Consider the following 20,547-nt stretch of genomic DNA (forward strand, 5'->3'; position numbering starts at 1 on the left):
GTTATTAGTGGCGTTGCTTGTTTCAGTCCATCCACAGCTTTAGCCTCAGGCTGCGGCAGTTGCTGCGTGTTTGCAAAAGCAGTTGTAAACTGCTGTTTATGTAAATCACATGTAAAAGATGTTGATGCTTTGCCAAAGATAATCTGTAGTTTGAAACATCCTTAGTGTGAACCCCCCCTTTTATCTCCCTCTGAAGGGAGTGGGCTTGCAATCGGTTTCATTTGGTTGCTTGTCTGCCTGTTTGTTAGCAGTCGAGCATTTTAAGATATCATTTGTCAAATTGCTGATTTAATTTTGGTGAAAATCGCTTCCAGGTCAAGATCACAACAAATGTCTAAATCAGTTAAAACTTACTATGTTGCCCACATTTTTTTATGGATTGTTTTCAAAGTTCACAACAATATACTCGGCCTTGGGAGACTAATTTCAAAAAACCATAATCAAGCAATATGTCATGTGGCATGGAGAGGCATGGGTAACGTGCATACGATGCCTTATGACCCACAAAGCAAACTGAAATCATCATATTGCCATAAAAACATCATAAATAAAAATCAAAGTTTTAGTTTAGCCCCTGCACTCTCTCAGTGATTTACCACATCAGTTTATTCTGCAGTTAGATTAGTCAAACTGTAGCTTTGTTTTTTGTCCTGTAACATATTTTTCCCTCCATGGAGTAAATCTTATTCTTGGTGTTTTTAGAGTGCTTTGAGTTCATAGCGTTGTGTTTGTGGTCATAAGAGTTCTTATGTTTTCTGGACTGACTTTCTGATCTCCCCTGGTATTGGGTTTGAATTATTTGCAGAGCTGTACTCACTCAAAGAAAATCTTGGTCAGCTGAAATGTCCCAACACTTCAACCAATGCGTTTTTCACAGGGAGGCGTTACCTCAACATTAAAGCTACCGCAGTGTGTGGTGCGCACTCTACCTCCAAGCCATATTACAGCAAATGAATAATAATTAGGTATAAAAAGCCAGTATACGCTCACTGAATGATTTGACCTCATCACTTTATACTTAAATGTTAGCAGCAGACTCCGAAGTGACCCGTGCCCACCTGCCAATATTGATGCAATTTTCTGAAATTAGAAATATATCAGCTGTTGATCTGAACAGGACAGTTGAGTGTAATGTTGACAGGCCTCATGTCCCAGGGGGAAAAACAGAATCACGATATCATTTTTCCATTTAAATCAGAAGAGGCTTCAGATCCAGCTTGGTCTAAGGGTGGAGCTGCTGCTTCTCACAGAAGCTGTAGCTGGATGCAAATGTCATCTAAACCTATAATTAAACCAAACATATTGACATATGCCAATTCCATCATGTTGACACTCAAGCCTCAAGCCCTAAACACAGCCTAACAAAGACAAGTTAGTTCACTGCTCTTGGATGCTCTTCCTTGTTGGTTGTTGAGCTGTTATATGCAAACCGCCGCAAAGTTTCCAGTTGACTACTTGGCCATCTTACTTAACAGAATGGAGCCACATTAACGACTTCTTTGACATTGTTGTTTGCAGCCAAGCAAATGTCGAGAACACATAAACACTAAATACACTGGACCTGGCAGTTTGCGTTAGGTTGGCCGAGTCCAAAGTTGCTGAGGACTGAGGAGTTCTCACATCTTGTCTCGTCCTCCCTTTGCCAAAAATAACAAAACAAATGCTTTTCTTCCTAAACAAAACATCAATGATCGTCCAATCTGGAAGGATGTGGTCAGATGAGAACATATCGACCCAGCCCCACATAACTGGTCAATATGTCAAAGGGAAGAAGTTGTTTATTAAAGTATTGGCGTTCAAAAGCAGTCATGTACTGCTCTGTGGTGTATTATAGAGTAAATAAAATGTTCTGTGACTGCAGCACAGCACAAAGTAAAGAAGCCCCAGTGACAATACAGCGAGGCTATTCTAAAATGTCTGTGGCCAGCTGCTAGTAAGTTGCTGTAATTTTTACAGCCACCTTGTTACACTGTGTGTGTCTTTTTGTTAGCAGCGAGGACACAATAGAAGGGCTGCGGAGAAAGTCAGACCAGCTGGTTCGCTGTCATCGCAAAACCTTTCTGCTCCATCAAGTATTTATACAGCTATTGCTGTTTGGACACGACTGCTGCTGCAGTGTTTATTTGCGAGTCTTTCTGTGCGAGCCTTTTGACGGGGCTCGTGTTTCAGTGTGTTTGCTGCTTTTCACGCACGCACTTCTTGCCTTTGCTGTGTGTGTGCGCGCGCGTGTCCTTCTGAGCGTGTAGCTGTGCCGCTTTAGCCTGGCAGACCTTGTCATGTCACAGTGACCAGAAAGCAATTACCAGTGTATTGCCAGTTGGAGAAGGACCTCCTACATTCCCCTTTTCCTGCTGAAAGAGCGAGCGAAAGAAAGGGGGAATGGAAGTTAGAGCCAAGATAAGAAACAAAGAGAAAAGGGTGAGAGGGAGAAAACGGAGACACAGAAAGAGAGGAAGCTGGATGGAAAAAAAAGACTGAGAGAAGAGAGACGGTGAAGTGAAAAGAGAGAAAACAAGAGAGGGAGAGAGCAAAGAAAACAAAGACGGGAGCAGGAGAATGTCAGGCTGACATTGGTTTGAGAGCTCTCCAGGCCTGCAGCCACGATACCCTGCCGTACAACGCATGATTTCAAAACATCATAAATAACTTGAACTCGATTATGTTTCTACACATTTCTTCATACTGCAGCAGTTATTACAACCTGCAGGAGTTGCTTTTTCATTTTTAAATTTTTGAATATGTAGTACTTATGTAATGTACTAAATTTCCTAATATTAAAGTAGCTTTGCTTTAAAGGTGACTCTCATTGTTAACAATAAATAGCCACACACCACAAAAGAAATAACAATATAAGCTTTTTTATCATAGTTATCTGACAAATGTCAGAATTCATGTTTCTAGACAACCATAAAATTTCAGTTTATGCTTTTATTTCCAATTGATTATTGCAGAGCCACAGAACCTAACAGTAGTTCATGCTAATAGTCCTCACGGTTTAACTTGGTGAACAAAGCATTAAAAATCTACAGTTAAGTCCCAAAGTTTTGGTACAGTAACATTTCTTTTGTAGTTTTGAATAAATGGACAATTGACTGACAAGCAGTTTGTATTAGTTTAGACAACCTAACGTTACTTTAAATATAAAGATCATTTTTGACAGTTTTATGGAAGTCTTTTACAGTCAATTACTCCTTAAAGTCTTGAACTCATGATCACCAAATGCTGTGTTTCCTCCCTTGAGATGCTCTGCCAGGCCTTTACTTCAGCCGCCTCCTGTTACTGCTTGTTTGGGTGTCTCTCTGCGTTCAGTTTTGTCTTCGGTAATTCAAAAACATGCGCTATCTGGAGATAAAATGACTGACTTGGCCAATGAAGAATATCCCGTCTTTGCCTCGAGAAATTCTCGGGTTGCTTTTGCGGTACGCTTTGGATCATTATCCATTTGCACCGTGAAACTGAGTCTGATCAGTTTTGTAGCATTTCTCTGAATATGAGCTGAGAGTATTGCTCTATACACTTTACAGTTCGTCCTGCTGCTTCTATCAGCAGAACCATCATCGATAAACACCGGTGGCCCACTTCCACTGGCAGCTGTACATGCCCGTGCTTGCCGATAATGCAATTTATGATTGCAAGCCTTTGTCATTTTATACATATTTAGCTGAAGACGAGGGCTAGTATGCAAATATTTACACTTATGACAGCTACATGCACAGGGATTTTCCAGTGAAAACAGTGGCATGTTATTCACTATTCAGACTCGAAGCATAAATGCTTTTCTCTTGCATGAGAGCCACTCTTGCATGGAGAAAGAAGTCCAGCGCTGCAGTGTTACAAGCTGTTGGCCTGACAAAAGTCTAAATATCTCAGTCAGCCATTTCCTCCATGTCCGTTTTTAATACATGTATTCAGTGGCCTGGAAACCGGCAGAATAATGATTGCCCCCCATACCTGTGCAGCACACATCTAGATTAAGCCTTTGTTTAAAGATCCTTTCAAGATTCACGTTTCTCTGCTATTTTATTCTTGTTTTATTTTTTTAATCTAGTGATTTGGTTTTGTCTACATGCTGTATCGAACCACCAAGGTGGCAGTGAAGTAAAGAAGCAGCAGCAATACAGCAGCTCCTTGGCGTCAGACACACAACAACACAGGCTGCCCTACCATATCACTGTTTTACCACCCGAGTCCCAGCTTTCCTGTCAACACGTTCCCGTCTTTCGGCTCTCCCTCTCTTCCTCATGTTCAGCTCGTGGCTATGACTTTTTATTTTAACCAACCCTCGTGTATTTCTCACATCAGCTCTTGTTTATGATACACTACGAGCTTTATTTTGTGTTCTTCCTCCTCCACTTGTGTTTTTTCCTCATTATTACAAATGTCACATTTGCACAGTGTTTTATTTAATGTGAGCCGTCCTCCTTTGCTCAAGTCCAATGAACCATCTGATAGAAAACACGGCCCACTCCGTCGCTCTCATGTACCCCCGGATTGTCTTTATGCAGGATGACTTTTGTAAGCTTTTACCGCATCTTCATCGGATGAAGTAATCGTTTGTGTGTCTGTCTGTGTAAACAGCACTGAGTGAGGAGTTGAAGAATTCCAGCGTGGCGCTTCAGAACACGAGAGAAGCGAAAGAGTGCCTAAGTCAGCAGCTGATGTAAGTGTCTGCAGTATGTGGTAAAACAAACAAAACACACACACACAAACACGCACGCAAACACGTGCACCGATGTGGACGCAGGTGATCCGTGGTATTTGAAATATGCCGGGTAAAGAGCAGGTCACTGCAAGGCTTTTACTCTACACATAACTTCCCTCAGCCAAGTGCAGCCTCACTGACTCCACCCAGACCAGGAAATGCTCACTGTCTGCATACCAGGCTTGTCAGGTTGCAACACCAGAGGATTTTACTGTAAAGACTAAAACAAAGGTCTGCTCAGAGGATAAATACATGATATGTAGAAAATAGCTTTCTCAGGAGTGACTGTTTTTTTGTTTTTGTAGTCCATCCAGAAACTGGGTGTTGGTGTTTTATTTTAGTAACACAATCCATAGACGTCATTGACATAATGCTGTAGTTGTTACATTCTGACACTTTAAAATATGTCATATTGTACATTTATTTATTTTTTATTGCCATCACATATTTCTGTCTGTTTGCACATACACATACCTCAATTCCTCCACTTTCCTTTAGGAAAGCACTTTATTAATTGTGACTGTAGTTTTTAGCTTGTCTTTTTTAATAAATAAAAAAAATGCAACATTTTAATCAGACAAATAGCTAAAGCTGTACGTAATGTTATTATGTGGTGCTGTTGGAGGAGCTTTTTGATGAGCAGATGAGAACAAGTTGTGATTTTATGACTCAGGATGATAGTTGGCTCATATGCCGCTTTAGGCATGAGGAACTGGGTCCAACTGTGCCAAACCCAGAGAAACTATGCAGTTCCTGCCAGTCTTCAGGTTTTGACAACTCTTGGGTTTATTGCGCTTCAGAGGAGTGTGAGTAAGATTGTTAATTTAGGTGAGATATATCATGTTCATCGTTTTACAGACAAAGTAAAGCAATTTATTGCACTCGCATTGTAAAAAAGAGCAGCTCGGGATGATAGAATAGTGTTTATAACATGACGGCAAATTTATTTTTTCAGGGTGGAAATCTTTTGTGGTGCTCAAATAGTTTTGAGAAATAAAGAGGTTATACACACACAATACGGTAATATTATGTTGAAGCACAGTACGTATCACTCCGCGAGGCTCCTGCCTATGGTAGCCGTAATGCTCCGACAATCCATCAAGCAGTCCGGGTTCGTAGCTTAGCAAAGTCGTACTAAAACATTTGACAGATTTTTGAGCGCCGTGTACCACATAAAATCGTTTCGAGGTCAGTAAACACAACCAGAATTCATAGGGGCACTGTCGATTTTCAGGAAAATCAATGGATTGATTTTAAGTGTGCCGTATTTTCCAAAAAAACACGGTAATAACGACGTCCCGCTAGCATGCGCTAACAAAAATAGTGCTTTGTTGTGTATCTGAGTACACCACTGAAGTTGCAGCATTTTTACAAACCAATTCTAACAATCTGCTTTCGCCGCCATGCTTTTTCCGCTGTGTGCGTATGACAACAAAGGCACTGCGCATGCGCGTTTTACCCATATTCTATCGCAATATTTCATTTTTCTATCGTTGCCCAACATTTTACCGGTATTACCGTGAACAGTATGATACTGCCCAGCCCTACCACTTACCATGCCAGAAGTCAGCCAGCAGTGCCGGCTTGATACCAGATCTGGGCCAGACCTGCTTGCTATGTGGGAACTAGAGGATTGTGAATAGCTGTGGTTGTTATATTGTGCATTGGTTCAATTGATGTTCCTAACGAAAGGTGGCTGTGTTTATGAGCATTTAAGTCTAGATTATGAAATAAGGTAGAAAAGGTGTGCCCGAGTTTTTTTGTTTGGCATCTTTTCCAGTTATATCAGGCAAAACATTTCCCCGCTCCGTTAATTCTGTTGCAGTGTTGTCAGTGTTATGAATGATATCTGTCTGATTTCCATAAAGCTGCCCGTGTGTGGTGGAGAGCGGTACAGACCTGCAGCAGCATATTTTCCTTTTGCAGATTCACCTGTGCTCTGGAATCATGTTCAATAAAATCTTGTATAAGAACCTCCGTGAGAGCACTCGAAATGGGTCATGGAAGAGGCTTTCTTTCAGCGTGACAGTAACCGGAGACATCCCAACAAGGCAACAAAGGAGTGGCTAAAGAAGAAGCACTTAAGGTCATGGAGTGGCCTAGCCAGTCTCCAGACCTCAGTCCTGTAGAAGATCTGTAGACGGAGTTGTAGATTTCAGTTGTCAGCCAAGAAACCTAAAGGTTTTAGAGAGTTTCTGTGAGGAGTGGGCTAAAAGATGTGTGCAAACCTGGCGACCAACTACAAGAAACATCTTATCGCTGTGCTCGTCAACAAGGGTTTCTCCACCAATGAATGAATGAATGAATGAATGAAGTCATGTTTTGCTTGGAGAACAATACTTTTTTCTCACAATAATATGGAAATTTATAACATTTATATAATGCGTTTTTCTGGATTTTTGGTTAATATTGTGTCTCTCTCTATTACATTGAAAGTAAAATTATAGATTAACAGTAGAGGAGCTTGTTTCAGACAGGGGCTAGACTGAGGGGCTGGGACCAGTGTGGGAGAAATAAGGAACTCTCCAAAGTCCCAGGATATGGAACTAAAAACGAGTACAATATGTCTGCTTTAATTACATGTTTTATTAAAATTCAGTCTGTTTACTAAAATGATCAGTCCACCGAATTTCACCTTGGCTAATGTTTTCCAGCTCATGAGTGTTTAGCTCTTGGATAAAGGAACAGTTGCCGGCCATCCTGCTGTCGACAGGCTTTCCACTTCTGCCACTGAGTTGACAGCCTCAGTCATTCTCTGCTCTGCTCGTGATTCCAGATCTGAGATAACCATGTTTCAGTTTTGCATTCAGTGAAATGGCACTTCTTCTTTGCAGGTGTTTTATTGCCATGTTTGACAAGTTCTGCCATAAGCCACAGGTGTATAAATACACTCAACAAAAATATAAACGCAACACCTTTGTTACTGCTCCCATTCCCCATGGGATGGACGTAGAGACCTAAAATTCATTCCAGATACACAATATAACCATCCCTCCCAAACAGTGGTCACAAATCAGTCCAAATGTGTGGTAGTGGGCACATCTGCTATATTGAGATAATCCATCCCACCTCACAGGTGTGCCACATCAGGATGCTGATCTGACATCATGAGTAGTGCACAGGTGTACCTCAGACTGCCCACAACAAAAGGCCACCCTGGAATGTGCAGTTTTGTCTCACAGCAAAATGCCACAGATGCCACAAGCAATGAGGGAGCGTGCAATTGGCATGCTGACAGCAGGAATGTCAACCAGATCTGTCGCCCGTGCATTGAATGTTCATTTCTCAACCATAAGCCGTCTCCACAGGCGTTCCAGAGAATATGGCAGCACATCCAACCGGCCTCACAACCGCAGACCTCGTGTAACCACACCAGCCCAGGACCTCCACATCCAGCAGGTTCACCTCCAAGATCGTCTGAGACCAGCCACCCAGACAGCTGCTGGAACAATTGGTTTGCACAACCAAACACTTTCTGCACAAACTGTCAGAAACCGTCTCAGGGACGCTCAACTGCATGCTCGTCGTCCTCATCGGGGTCTTGACCTGACTCCAGCTCGTCGCCGTAACAGACTTGTGTGGGCAAATGCTCACATTCGATGGCGTCTGGCACGTTGGAGAGGTGTGCGCTTCACGGATGAATCATGGTTCACATTGTTCAGGGCAGATGGCAGCTGAGAATGTCCCAGTTCTTGCATGGCCAGCATACTCACCGGACATGTCACCCATTGAGCATGTTCGGGATGTGCTTGACCGGCGTATACGACAGCGTGTACCAGTTCCCACGAATATCCAACAACCTCGCACAGCCATTGAAGTGGAGTGGACCAACATTCCACAGGCCACAATTGACAATCTGATAGACTCCATGCGACGATGTGTTGCACTGCATGAGGCAAATGGTGGTCACACCAGATACTGACCGGTTCTGGGTCCCCAGACCCCCAATAGCGCAAAAAACTGCACATTCCAGGGTGGCCTTTTGTTGTGGGCAGTCTGAGGTACACCTGTGCACTACTCATGATGTCAGATCAGCATCCTGATGTGGCACACCTGTGAGGTGGGATGGATTATCTCAATATGGCAGATGTGCCCACTACCACACATTTGGACTGATTTGTGACCACTGTTTGGGAGGGATGGTTATATTGTGTATCTGGAATGAATTTTAGGTCTCTACGTCCATCCCATGGGGAATGGGAGCAGTAACAAAGGTGTTGCGTTTATATTTTTGTTGAGTGTAGAACATACACACATGCAGCTGTGTAAATTGGACAACAAAAAGAAACATTTGCATCCCTTTGTAAAACCTCACAGAGCTTTTTGCTTCCTGCCTTTAGCCTTAAAGATAAAGATACGCAACAAAATGGAGCAGGATGTTCGGTTAAAATTAATAATTTCTCAAACCCTCATGAGTCCCACGAGGATGTGTTCAGGAACATCAGTCTTTTTCTTCCCAGCAGGAGGACGACATTTATTGCTGTGGTAAAATGTCTTTTTACAGCTGTTTGATAAGCTGTGACTTGGCAGCGACGTTTCATCAAGCACAAACAGTGTTTTCACATGCACACTTTAACTGCTCACTGCAGGTCAAATTTTCCCATCGATTACCTTTTTTAACCTTCGAAAAAATATTCACTACAACATGTTCTCCAATACTTCATGAAGAAAAATACAGAATTACCATTATTTACAAAGCAAAGGACAAAAACAATGAAATTGAGGATAAGAAACAAGAACAGGAGAAAAGATGCACAGAAATTCAGAGTAAAATCCAAGCAATGGTGAGCAAAAATACCAATTTGAAAGGACTATATAACAAAGCACAGTAAACACTGAAATGCAAGAGGAGAAGTGACGACAAGAGAAAAAACAAACTATCCAGTCTACACTTCAAGAACTGCAGAGGAGACATCAAGAGTTGCTGGGCATCCAAGACAAAGTACAACAAACAAACCACAACATGCATGAGGATAAGAAAGTTCAAGAAGAAAAATATAAAGAGCTGCAAGAGAAACAGTAAGAACTCCAAGAAAAGCATGAAAAAATCATGAAAAATTAAAGGGCTGGAGAAAATTTGAGTTACAACACAAAGAACTTATTATTGAGATGACAAATCTCATAGCACAGAACAAAAGTCTACAGGAAAAGTGCCTGAAAAAGAAGAAGCACTTCAGGTTTTCCAGAAGAAGGACTCTGCTGCTTCTTCACTTCAGCCTGGACAAGAGAAACCTCATCTTCCTCCAACAGGAGCAAACTTTACAATAAATGATGCAAATAAATTCACCGTGCTTCAGGATTTATTCAATGCTAATCGGGTTTAGAAACATTACTGATGGTACTGAATGTAATATATGCAGAATGATTGAGATTGTGGAATTAATTCATAATTATTCTGTAGCGTGTGGGTCTGTGAAACACGTATCATGTGCATAAGAAAACCCCAAACACACAAAAAGGAAGGATCATCTTCAGAAAGCCTGGAGAACTATTGCTCATTGCGGTTCAAGACTTTTGCACTGCACTGTACACAGCAGTGTGAATATAATTCAAGGTTAACATTCACTGAATTCACTGGTGCGTATTTAGAATTAAAAACATGCTTAGATACTGGTCCCCAGTTACAAGTCTGTTTGCAATCAATCGCAAAGAATATTATATTTCTTCAGGGAAACTGAAGAAAGCAAACAGTTTACTGTGGTGCACAAATAATAGTTTTCCTGTGTTTCTTTCCATGTCCGTGTCCTCTTCTCTTCGACTGCTTTTGCATGAAACGGATCGTTCTCATTCTGTACTTTTGTGTTTTATTTTTAAGCTAATTCCATCTGACCCGCTGCCCTCTTTCTTGCCATAAAAACTGCTCACGCCTCTGCATGCTTGCATGTGCCCAAACTTAATTTGACTTTGTGGCCACGCATGTGGAACGTGCACATCCATCTAACACAGGGATGAATGCAGAGACAGAGATGACGGAGGCGAGGTTTGCAATCTGACGCGACCTGACATATGGAGATAGAATGCTACAGGGAGAATCAGCCTTAAGGACATGTTGCATGATGAGTTAGGTGAGAAGGATCAGGCAAATATGTTCAAGTCTAAGACTTTATTGCATGATAAAGGGTGTGTGTGGAGATGATGACAGAGAAACAGGGGCTGACACGTAGGTATCTGAGCAGTTCCTCACTGTTGTCAATTACAATGGTAGCTGTAGGCCAGTTTGGCACGTCAACTGTCTGAACATGTTTTGTAAATTTGCTTGAATATTTATCAAAACTGGGTATATTTATTTTTGTATCTTGGTATCATATTTCTTGCTTTAATCTTTCTTTTTTTTTACCTGGAAATCAAATGAAGTGCTTCTCGAATAAAAGTACAAAGTGCCTTAAGTGTAATATTGAGTAAACGTTACGTCAGTTAATTCAGGAATAATTGTGTTAGTCTTGATAAAAATTCATCTTGCTTTGCTTAAAAAAGTGCCAGTGTTAAAAAACAAAACCAAACAAGTTATATTCATTCATAAATAATGTTATTATTACTAATGCTGCCGATTTTGTTATTAAGTAAGTATTATAAGAAAGTGCAATAGAGAATATTTTTCAGTTTTATTAATTTAAATCCTGATGCATAAATATAACAGCTGATTTTAACTGCTGTGTGGTTTGCATGTTCTAAACAAGTTGTTAAACACTGCATGGGTGTGCCACAGATTTGTGCTCTACTTGAACGAATGTCGCTGGTTAGAAATAACAATGAGCACAAGGGAGTGATTAATCTGTTTCGTGTGTGGCAGACAGTCAGCCGAGGTCAAGACTGAGGTCCAGATGGGACGTCTGAGTCGACCCTCCTTTCACTGTCCGCTTGACGCTGACTAAAATGCCCACAGACGCTGTTTTGTGGGAGTTTATGGGCGTCTCTGTGCATCCTGAATCCTTTTAGTCTCAACTTGTATCTTCACATCTCCAGAGCATGTTGGACCCTCGATTCACTCTTGATATTTAAGAGCAAAAAAATAATAATCTGTGTGTAAAAGCCATCGCCATGACAACTCCCCAACCTTTGACGCACACCTCAATCAGACATCCACACCTGTTTTGCTTCTGTGGCACTATCTGGTTGCTTTGGAAACACACATATCTGAGGACAGTCCACAGCTGTGGAATGTTTTTTTGATCTTGCTGTGCATTCTGACCAGCCAAGGGCAGCTTGTTCTCTCATTTGCAAACAAAGTGACTTACAGACTTTTAGGATACTTTTATCACCTTCCTTTCATCCAAAAATAACGCTAATTTATAATACACTGTGCATGCAAACTCTGCTCCTTGTGTGGATTAACTTTTATTAATCTGATTTATGACTCACGCTACTGGCTATGTATCATCTGTCAGCATTTGTCAGTTCATCACAGAGAGCTTCACAAACCTCCACCTATATCTCAGGATGAGTCGTTTGGAAGAGGTGTTGGGAAGAGTCCTGCTGCTTTCTGATTGGCAGGAGACACCGAGCTCGTCCTTTCATCAGAGGACGAACACATGGCTCATCCAACGCAGACGCAGGCCCGGTTAAAAGGATGGATTAGTTGGAAGAGAGGGTTAGATGAAAGATGGGATAGGACGCATGGAGCACGAGAGGAAAGATGAAAGAGTGGTTGGTGAAATGAGTGAAGGTCAAGAGAGAAAGAGCAAAGGATTGATGTGATTGATGTGAAACAGCTTGTTTTCATAAGGATGATGCACGCTGGCTGCCCTGTGTATGTGTGTGCCCGCATGTGTGCATTAAAGCCAGTGTGTGTGCATTATGTCATATGTCTGTGTGGTTATTGGCAGTAGTATAGCGACTGCTCTCAGGATGCCCCGTTTCCCACGAGTTCTCTGACACAGAAACAGATTTTTTTCTGTCTTTTTTTTCCACCCTCACCACACTCTGCTGTTTATCACATGCTAGATAAAAATCAGCCACAGCCCTTTGAGAAAGAAGACTTTTTTTTCTTTCCTCTTCCCTTTTCAAATTCAAAAGAAATCTCACTCTTTTGTAAGCACACACCACAAAAATAAATGCATTTCCCTAATGTTGCAAGTGTCTGCTTTCCTGTGACCGGTTGCCAAGAACAACACCACTCTGAGTCAGCATTTCAGTTTTGGTGTTGCGATTCACCACTTCCTCCACTGACTGCCACCTGTCCTGCTTCAGGCTCGATCGGCAGCAAACCGTGCGCAGTTTTGGTCACTCGAATATTTTCCTGGTCTGCTTCACTTTTACGAGGCATTCCTGAACTGTGTGACACATCTAATTACGCAGGGGAACGAAATGTGGCCACGAAGGACGGGCGAAGATTAATGTGATTCCATCAGTCATCCAGCTGAAGCCTGCAAACATGTGACGGCTCTGATCTGAATGCTACGTGCTGTCAGGCTGTGATTGCACATGCCACATCTGCTGTGGTTACTTTGATTAAATCTTGCACAACCAGGAAGCTTTTTCACCTCGTTTCAAGTTCGTGCAGGGTTTACCGATAGTGACATAACTCGGTCCACTCAGTGGGAAAAACTATTAAGGGATTTTGTTGTTTTTATTCTGAACCCATCTCCCCTCCCCTGGAGGAACTTTCCTGGAATCCTCATGTTGTGATCGTAACCTGCTTCTGACACATCTACTGATAATATGTGATAATAGATTCTTCTGACTCTCACTTTGTTTCCATGTGCAAACTGTGTGCACCACATGCCTGTAGCCACAAATGTGCCCAAAGTCCTCCAGCGCTCTCACGGAGCACTGTGGACTTGACTGCACTTTGAAGCCTGCAAAGTCACAAAGAAAACACCACCAACCACCATTTTACTCTCTCTCTCTCTCTCTCAGTCATCCTTCTCTCCCTCAAAGGCCCTTTTCACCTCAGAGGAAAAAGAGTCAGGAACAGGAGACCGGGAGATAAAGAATAGAAAGAACGGAAACAGCAGTTGAGAGTAAGATATTGTGAGATAGATATCATGTCATCTCTGACCTTGAAAACACAAAGGGAGGGAGAGTGAGAGGGTCAAGGCATAGTAGTTTGTAAAGTATGAATTGTATTATGCTGTAGCTGAATAGAAAGAATGCAGGAGGTCTGTTCCAAATCATCGGTAGATGCCCGGGAAGAAAAGAAGGTTAAGAAAAAAAAAGAGCAAGCGAGAGAGAGAATGGGATGGAGATGTGTGAGTGTGATAGAAGGTACAAAGAGCGGGAGGCTGATAACTGGAGCCAGACAGCTGCGAGTGTTACTCTCATTATGTGTCTGTATTTGTGCTTCTGTCTGTGACTAACATTCGCATACTTTCACTGGCTGCTATCACATTCACACCTTACGTGTCACCCTGAACTCATCTCTCCGCCATGGATTTAATGTGGTTGTCTGGCATTAGCTGCCGTTACTGTGTTGCCTTTTCTTTTCTTTTCTTTTTTTTTATATAGTTTTAGACGTACATCTCAGGGGGAAAGCTGCCATTTTTGCAGGGTCAGAGCTGTTAGTCCCCAAGCATTGGCTTGACAAATAATCAGAAAGGTCAGGCTAAAGCCACACTTTTAAAACTTTGCTGAAATTACAGTTGGTTTAGGCCTGCACATTCTCATTCAGGTGTCTGTGCGAAGCATTTAGACATATTTCATGTTGCTTTTAGAGCTTGAACTGTTACTAAAAAGCAATCAAATCACTCATGAAATGCAGATTACAGAACTTATAGAGTGAGGAGCTGCTCCGGCTGTGAATCCACTTTTGTTGAAATGTACAAATAATTCCAAAGTGTTTGTCAGGGGAAAAAAACAAAATCTGTCTCACTGGAAGTGAAAACAGGCCGCCTCCCTCTGAGCTCAGACATGCAGGCCTTCTCAGTCTATATCCTCGTTGCGTGTGTTTGCAAGGTCACAGGGCTAGACGGCCGAAAACATACTGGCACGCACGCATACACCCAAACACATTAACTGATCATGCCGCCAGAGAGGGGATTAGACTGAGAAGCCGGCAGGGTTAGGGGGGTTAGGGTAAAGTATGTGTGTGTCTGTGTATGTGTATGCATGGAAGGTAGGAGTATCACACACTGTCATGGCACGCACTATTAGAATTAAAGCCGATTTACTTTCTCGAGAAGAGGCAGCAGCTGCCCATAGAACAAGAGGTGATCTAAAAAACACCATCTAAATTTTTTTTTTTACATTAAAATCACAACATAGCAACTCAATTTAGTTGCAAACTGACAGACAGCAGCACTTTTTTGAGCTCGAAGAGTTACAATATGCTTGAACTTTTGCTGATCCCAGAGGGAGGATTCATTGTTAAGCTTGGCTTCTTCCACATGGAGATTCAAGTCAAGGAGTGCGCAGAATAGCAGCTGTATTGATTTGGCATCTTGCTCAAGTACTCTACAGTGACACTCGAGATTGTAAAAAAACATACCCAGGGAATATGGATTTCCTTCTGGCTGAATGTGAACTGTGGGTATGGGAGTTAATGCTTGCTATATTAGATCTATGCTCATAAATTGGTCATAAATGTATTTACTCAACAAATGGTGGAAATGATCACCTGTGCCATGTGCTTTTCGTCTCCAGAGAGCAGAAGAGACGGAGTGAGGAGCAGCTGTCCCAGCTAGAAGACTCTGAAAAGGAACACAGAGGAAAGCTCCTCAGGTTTGCTCCTCTTTCTGTTTCTCCACGCTCCAACTTTCCCACAACCACAACTCTCATCCCACTCATTCTTCTCCAATTATTCTCTTCCTGTGCTCCATCTCCTTCCTCCCAAAGAGAGGTGGCTGTATAACTGTTGGCCCTTGGATCATTTGTGGAGATCTTAGGCTCCATAAAGTGCCGGCGACACAGCCAAAGCTCGTGTGAGGCTGGCACGACAGATGGAAGCACTTCTTAGTTGCCGGGGAATCACGTTTCACACACACACACACGCGCATCCGTAGACATACTGTACTGTAGCTATGCCGAGGTAAAGCAGTAGTCCGTCACACTAACACACATGTGTGTCACACTCACACAACCCACATGTGTATACCCACAAGGCCTCTCATCTTTCCATGCAGGCGATAAATGTAGGGTGTGTATTTTTTCACATGGTATTTGCTGGTATTCCCGTTCTAAGATGCTGGCAGCCTGATGCGTTCAATTACACCGTCGATTTATTTCCCCTCCCACACTGAAGCCTCTGATCTAACCCTCTGGCTCCTATACGGCTCAACATAAAGCGGTGCTCCGCTAGGGGAGGTGGAAGCTATTTTAGAAGGATGAGAGATTGAAGAAACATCCCCCCATACCTGAAAATGTAACAGGAGACAGCAATTTACTAAACTGCCCCAAAAATGGAGACCATAGGTACCAAAAGACAATGTTTATCTGGTCAAAACACTTTGGCTTCTGTAGGGAAACCAATGAGTGCCTGCTTTCTAACGCTGCAGGTACTGATTTCGAAATTGAACTTCAATCTGTGAATCTGTCCAGTTACACTTGCTTCACGTAGTTTGAAATAGGTTTATTTGAATGTCCCTGCAATTTCCTTTAATATGTTCCTTTAAAGCAGATAAAAGCGAGAACAGACAAGAGAATCCATATCTTTCTGTGTTTGACACCACTTTAGAGCTCTGTTTTTCTTTGTCAGCCCATCTCATTCTCTGTTTTCTCAAAAACACTTGATCCTGCTTGTCTGCCTCCTAATAAAGCATCGAGATCTGTGACCAACGTAGATAGTGCACCTGCCCGTTCATTATTTTTCTCCTGTGTTTTTTCATGAATGAACAGTCAAGTAAATTTGGTACTCTGGACCAGAGATGGATACGGTAATCTGATTACTTTTTTCAAGTAACCAGTAAAGCAATGGATTACTATTGCAAAAAAGTAATTGGATTACTGTTACTCTCCCGTAAGCAAGCTGTGTTACTGCGTTGCTAAACCGTGATTTTGTTTGTGAGAGTGTCTCATGACAATGACGTACGAGCGTGCGACGTCCGTGACAACAACAGACGTGTGTAGAACAACAATGGATAATCTGGAGTGTGGGGGAGAGTACGACCATGCAGTGCTTAAAGCTTGAAAGTACTGACATTACTTTGAGTTTGATTCTGTGAAAGGTGACAAAAACATTAGTGTCTGCTTTTTAACTGTCTGCGGGAAGAAAACTTCTTTTTACAGCAAAAGATTTAACTTCAAATCTGAGCGAGCACCGAGCACGCTGCTACGGGAATGTGAAATTCACAGAGAGACACCCGGATCTCCCCACTGACATGACCGCTCCTGCTTAACAGGTGAAGATGGATTTAACAGTGACAGGACTTAGTGCTGTTGAATCTTTGATTTTATTTATTTTTTCTGTGTTTTACTTGCATCTATTTGAAAGAGCGAGTGTAAACACAAAAAAGTATTTTATTTTATATGCTGGAGAATGCAGAAAATAGGTTTAAATGGTAAACAAATTTCCCCCAGTCAGAGAATGTTGCATATAATTGAATTTTTGCTTGATGCAATGTGCATAAAGTTAAAAGATTAAAACTAATAAAGGAGGAAACATCATTTTCTAATTGGTGCATGGAAACGTTCTTACCCTGCACAAAGGACAAGGAAGACGTGATCTGTCAGCCCCGAATAGAAACTCCTCATATGAAATTGAAAAAAAAAAACCTGACTCTCCAGCACCCATAGCACAGTGCCAAGAAATTAGACTCGGAGTGATGACATCTGGCAATGATTGAAGTCCTTTTTAATGGAAGATAATAACATTTAAGATATGATAAGAGGTAATGGAATATGTACGTTTGCAGTTATGTGGGCGTTGCACCAGTCTCTTGAGTTGAAGACAGAGCTGAGTGTGAAGCTCATCGATCTACGTCCCCACCTGCACCCATGGTCACGAGCCAAAAGAATGGGATCGTGGATACAAGTGGCGCAAATGAGCTTCCTCCATAGCGTGGCTATGCTTTTCCTCAGCTGTAGTATTTATTTCCTTTACATGCCTGCTTTTGTAGTCATGAACACAGTGTTTTAGACAGCTGTATATACTGTCCAAAAGGCAATAATAATAATCAGATTGATTATTGTTGTTATTAGTAGCAGTAGTAGTAGTAGGCTTAGACTTGTGTTTAAATTCCAGCCGCTGGTATTTGTTCGTACGCACAAAAAGGTAACTTATAAATTTGTTCCTAAAGTACGAACAAATTCATAGCCAAAAATATTGATAAATCGTAGATTTGTGTATACACACTGTTAGTAAATGAGGCCCAATGAACTTTAAAAGTCCCAGTTTTTTTTCACCTGCTGGATTCCTGACTTTTGGAAATCTGATAAGGTTGGAGAATGAACGGCTTCTCTCTTATCTAACAGACTGTCCTTGGTGCTTACACAGACCGGTTGACCTGTCAGTACAGAGTTGAAAAGCAAACCTTGCCATGTGTGCACGCTCATCTTATGTGTCTTTTTCATAGGTTACAAGTGGAGCTGGAGGAGAAACATGAGAGGTGGTTGTCATGCCAACAGAGATGTGATGCAATGCAGAAGCAGCTGTTGTCTTGCAGTCAGAGAGAGGAGCAGATGAACCGGAAGTACTTTGCAGCTGCAGAGGAAGTGACACAACTAAGGAGAGCTCTGGAGAATACAGAGCAGGAAACAAGAGAGCTGAAGAAAGAAAGGTGATGACTGTGACTTCTGTTCTATTCTGTTCTATTCTGTAGTTCATCATTTTGCAGCATAGGTGCTAACTTTGATCTATAAAAGTGCTGCCAGTGAAACAAACAGCAGTAATTTAATCTTATCAGAGTTTGTAACAGAGACACATGTGGAGAAAAAGCAACCAATTTTAGGAGTTACAGATACACAAAAAATTAAGACAATTGTGGGACAGGGGCGTGGGAAGGAGACATGGGGCCCCATAGCTCGGATGGTATACTGTCGCATTTTTCATCTTCACACCTGTAAAGTTTCATGACTCACACAGACACAGATTCACCCTCTCTGTGGCTGCTGGTGAAATGTCGTGAAACAAAAGCCCTTTATTTTTTTCTTGCTGCAGACAACTTAACCACCTCCACCGACCTCCAGCGACCCATGAAAGGACTCGCAGTTCTCTGGTCTTTCTCACCCTTTTCACATTACAGACTTTTGCTACACATCTGCAGCATCTGTCTTATCACCACTCCTTCTGTGCTTCCACTTAGAGCGCTACCTGGGTCCAGCTTTATCCCCTGTTGACGCACACCCACAGGCACACATTCCTCTCTACAGTATGTGCTGCACATTATCCCCTTCCAGCACTTTTATTGCCTGATTTGAGCAGAAACACTCGTCGTAGTTCTGTGCTCAGCGTCCTCTTTAGAGCAAGTATCATTCACCCAAACACACGTGTATCCATCGATCCAACTCATTTATTTTATCTAACATTCACATGGATGCCTTGAAAGTAACTTGAGGTTCACTCTGGCCCAAGGAGAGATTGACCATCTGATTGGTAGATAGCCTGCTGTACCACATGAGCCACAGGCTGTGCTTGCTAGTTTACTAGTTTACTATGTAATAATCCTTGGTCTGCTTGTAAGGATTCAAATCATCTTTAATATATATCACTTTTCTATTCTTACTGACCGCTCAGAGCAGCCTACACTACATGTAGTAGTACAGTAGAGGAACTATAGGTACTTTATTTATGCTTTATGGTATATGCAAAGCCATTTAGTGAGCATATGTGAAAAAGGACTAAAAAACAAGATTGAAAGTAAAAGTGGCAGCTGTGTAATAAAGACAGCCAAATTACTGCTACTACTCAGTCGCAGCAGCAAGGATAATTCACCCCATCATCTCTACGTTAACTCGGAACGGCAGCTCTTTAAATAGCTGCCGATGAAAAGCAGTTGTGAAGTGACAGTGAAAGGGCAATCTTAACAGCTGGCAGGCAAAATTTTCCCCAGGCCAGAGTAAGATTGAGGGAGTGGTGAAATTGCAGGGATGGACAAGAAGGTCAGTACAGAGGGACGGTGAAGAGAGCAGAAGGAGGCAGGAAAAAGGAGAACAAATTATGGAGAAAGTGAGGATAGAAAGTAGGAAAGGAGAGTGAAAGAGAGAGGGAGGTAGAAGGCTAGGAGTGTTTCAGGGAGGAGGGATGGAGACTGTGACTGTGGTTTCGGTGGTTACTTCACACACTGTCTGGCTTTCGCATGCACACAGCATGGGTCACAGGGGCCGCACACAATCTACACACTCACTCATACACTCACACACACACGAAACTTGACAGCGTGCCTTTGATTCAGTCTAACTGACACAAAGTTTAAAACAGAGAGACGGAGCGGAGAGGAAAAGTGGAGGGAGAAGGAGGAAAGAAAAAGTGGCAGAAAGCGGGTTCAGAGTGAAAGATTTAAAAGTCAAGAGAGGTCAGGAGTATCCGTGTGCTTCCTCATCCAAAAATGGGTGAGGGCTTGTTTCCAGTGGTTTCAAGCTGCAGAGTTTTCGTGACAAATATGAACTCGAGAGCAAACTCGTTCTAGCCCCACAGAGAAGCAGTTTTAATGCCTCTGGCTTTTCTTATATAGGCTAATAAAAGAATAGAGGAGATTTATTTCAACCACACATCTAAGATATCGCCTTCATCTGTGTTTACCCTTCTCTCTCGCTGTCGTTTTTTTTTAAGCTCGTCTCTTGGTGTACTCTTGATCTTCTCACTGTTTTCTTGGGTGGAAAGTATTATATCATCCTTGTCTGGTTCTTGACTTTTATTATGGCTCTCCCTCCTTTTTTTTTATTAACAGTTCATAAATTGCTATTGCTGTAAATTTATGTCAATTTTTTCTTTACAAGGCAGCCCATTTGTGCTTTGAAAGCTCGAAAGCTTTGAA

The 20,547-nt window shown here is 42.1% G+C and overlaps 1 protein-coding gene across 1 annotated transcript in view; it reads left to right on the forward strand.

Annotated features, from left to right (window-relative positions):
- lekr1 (Leucine-, glutamate- and lysine-rich protein 1) overlaps positions 1–20,547 on the forward strand; it is a 129,308-nt gene that overhangs the window by 70,041 nt on the left and 38,720 nt on the right. Inside the window, exons 6-8 of the mRNA XM_080888370.1 lie at positions 4,579–4,660; positions 15,281–15,358; positions 18,148–18,351. Of these exons, the coding sequence (XP_080744496.1) occupies positions 4,579–4,660; positions 15,281–15,358; positions 18,148–18,351 (364 nt within the window). The remainder of the gene's footprint in view (positions 1–4,578; positions 4,661–15,280; positions 15,359–18,147; positions 18,352–20,547) is intronic.

This window comes from Rhamphochromis sp. 'chilingali', assembly GCF_963969265.1.
Source record: "Rhamphochromis sp. 'chilingali' genome assembly, chromosome: 8".
NCBI lineage: Eukaryota > Metazoa > Chordata > Actinopteri > Cichliformes > Cichlidae > Rhamphochromis > Rhamphochromis sp. 'chilingali'.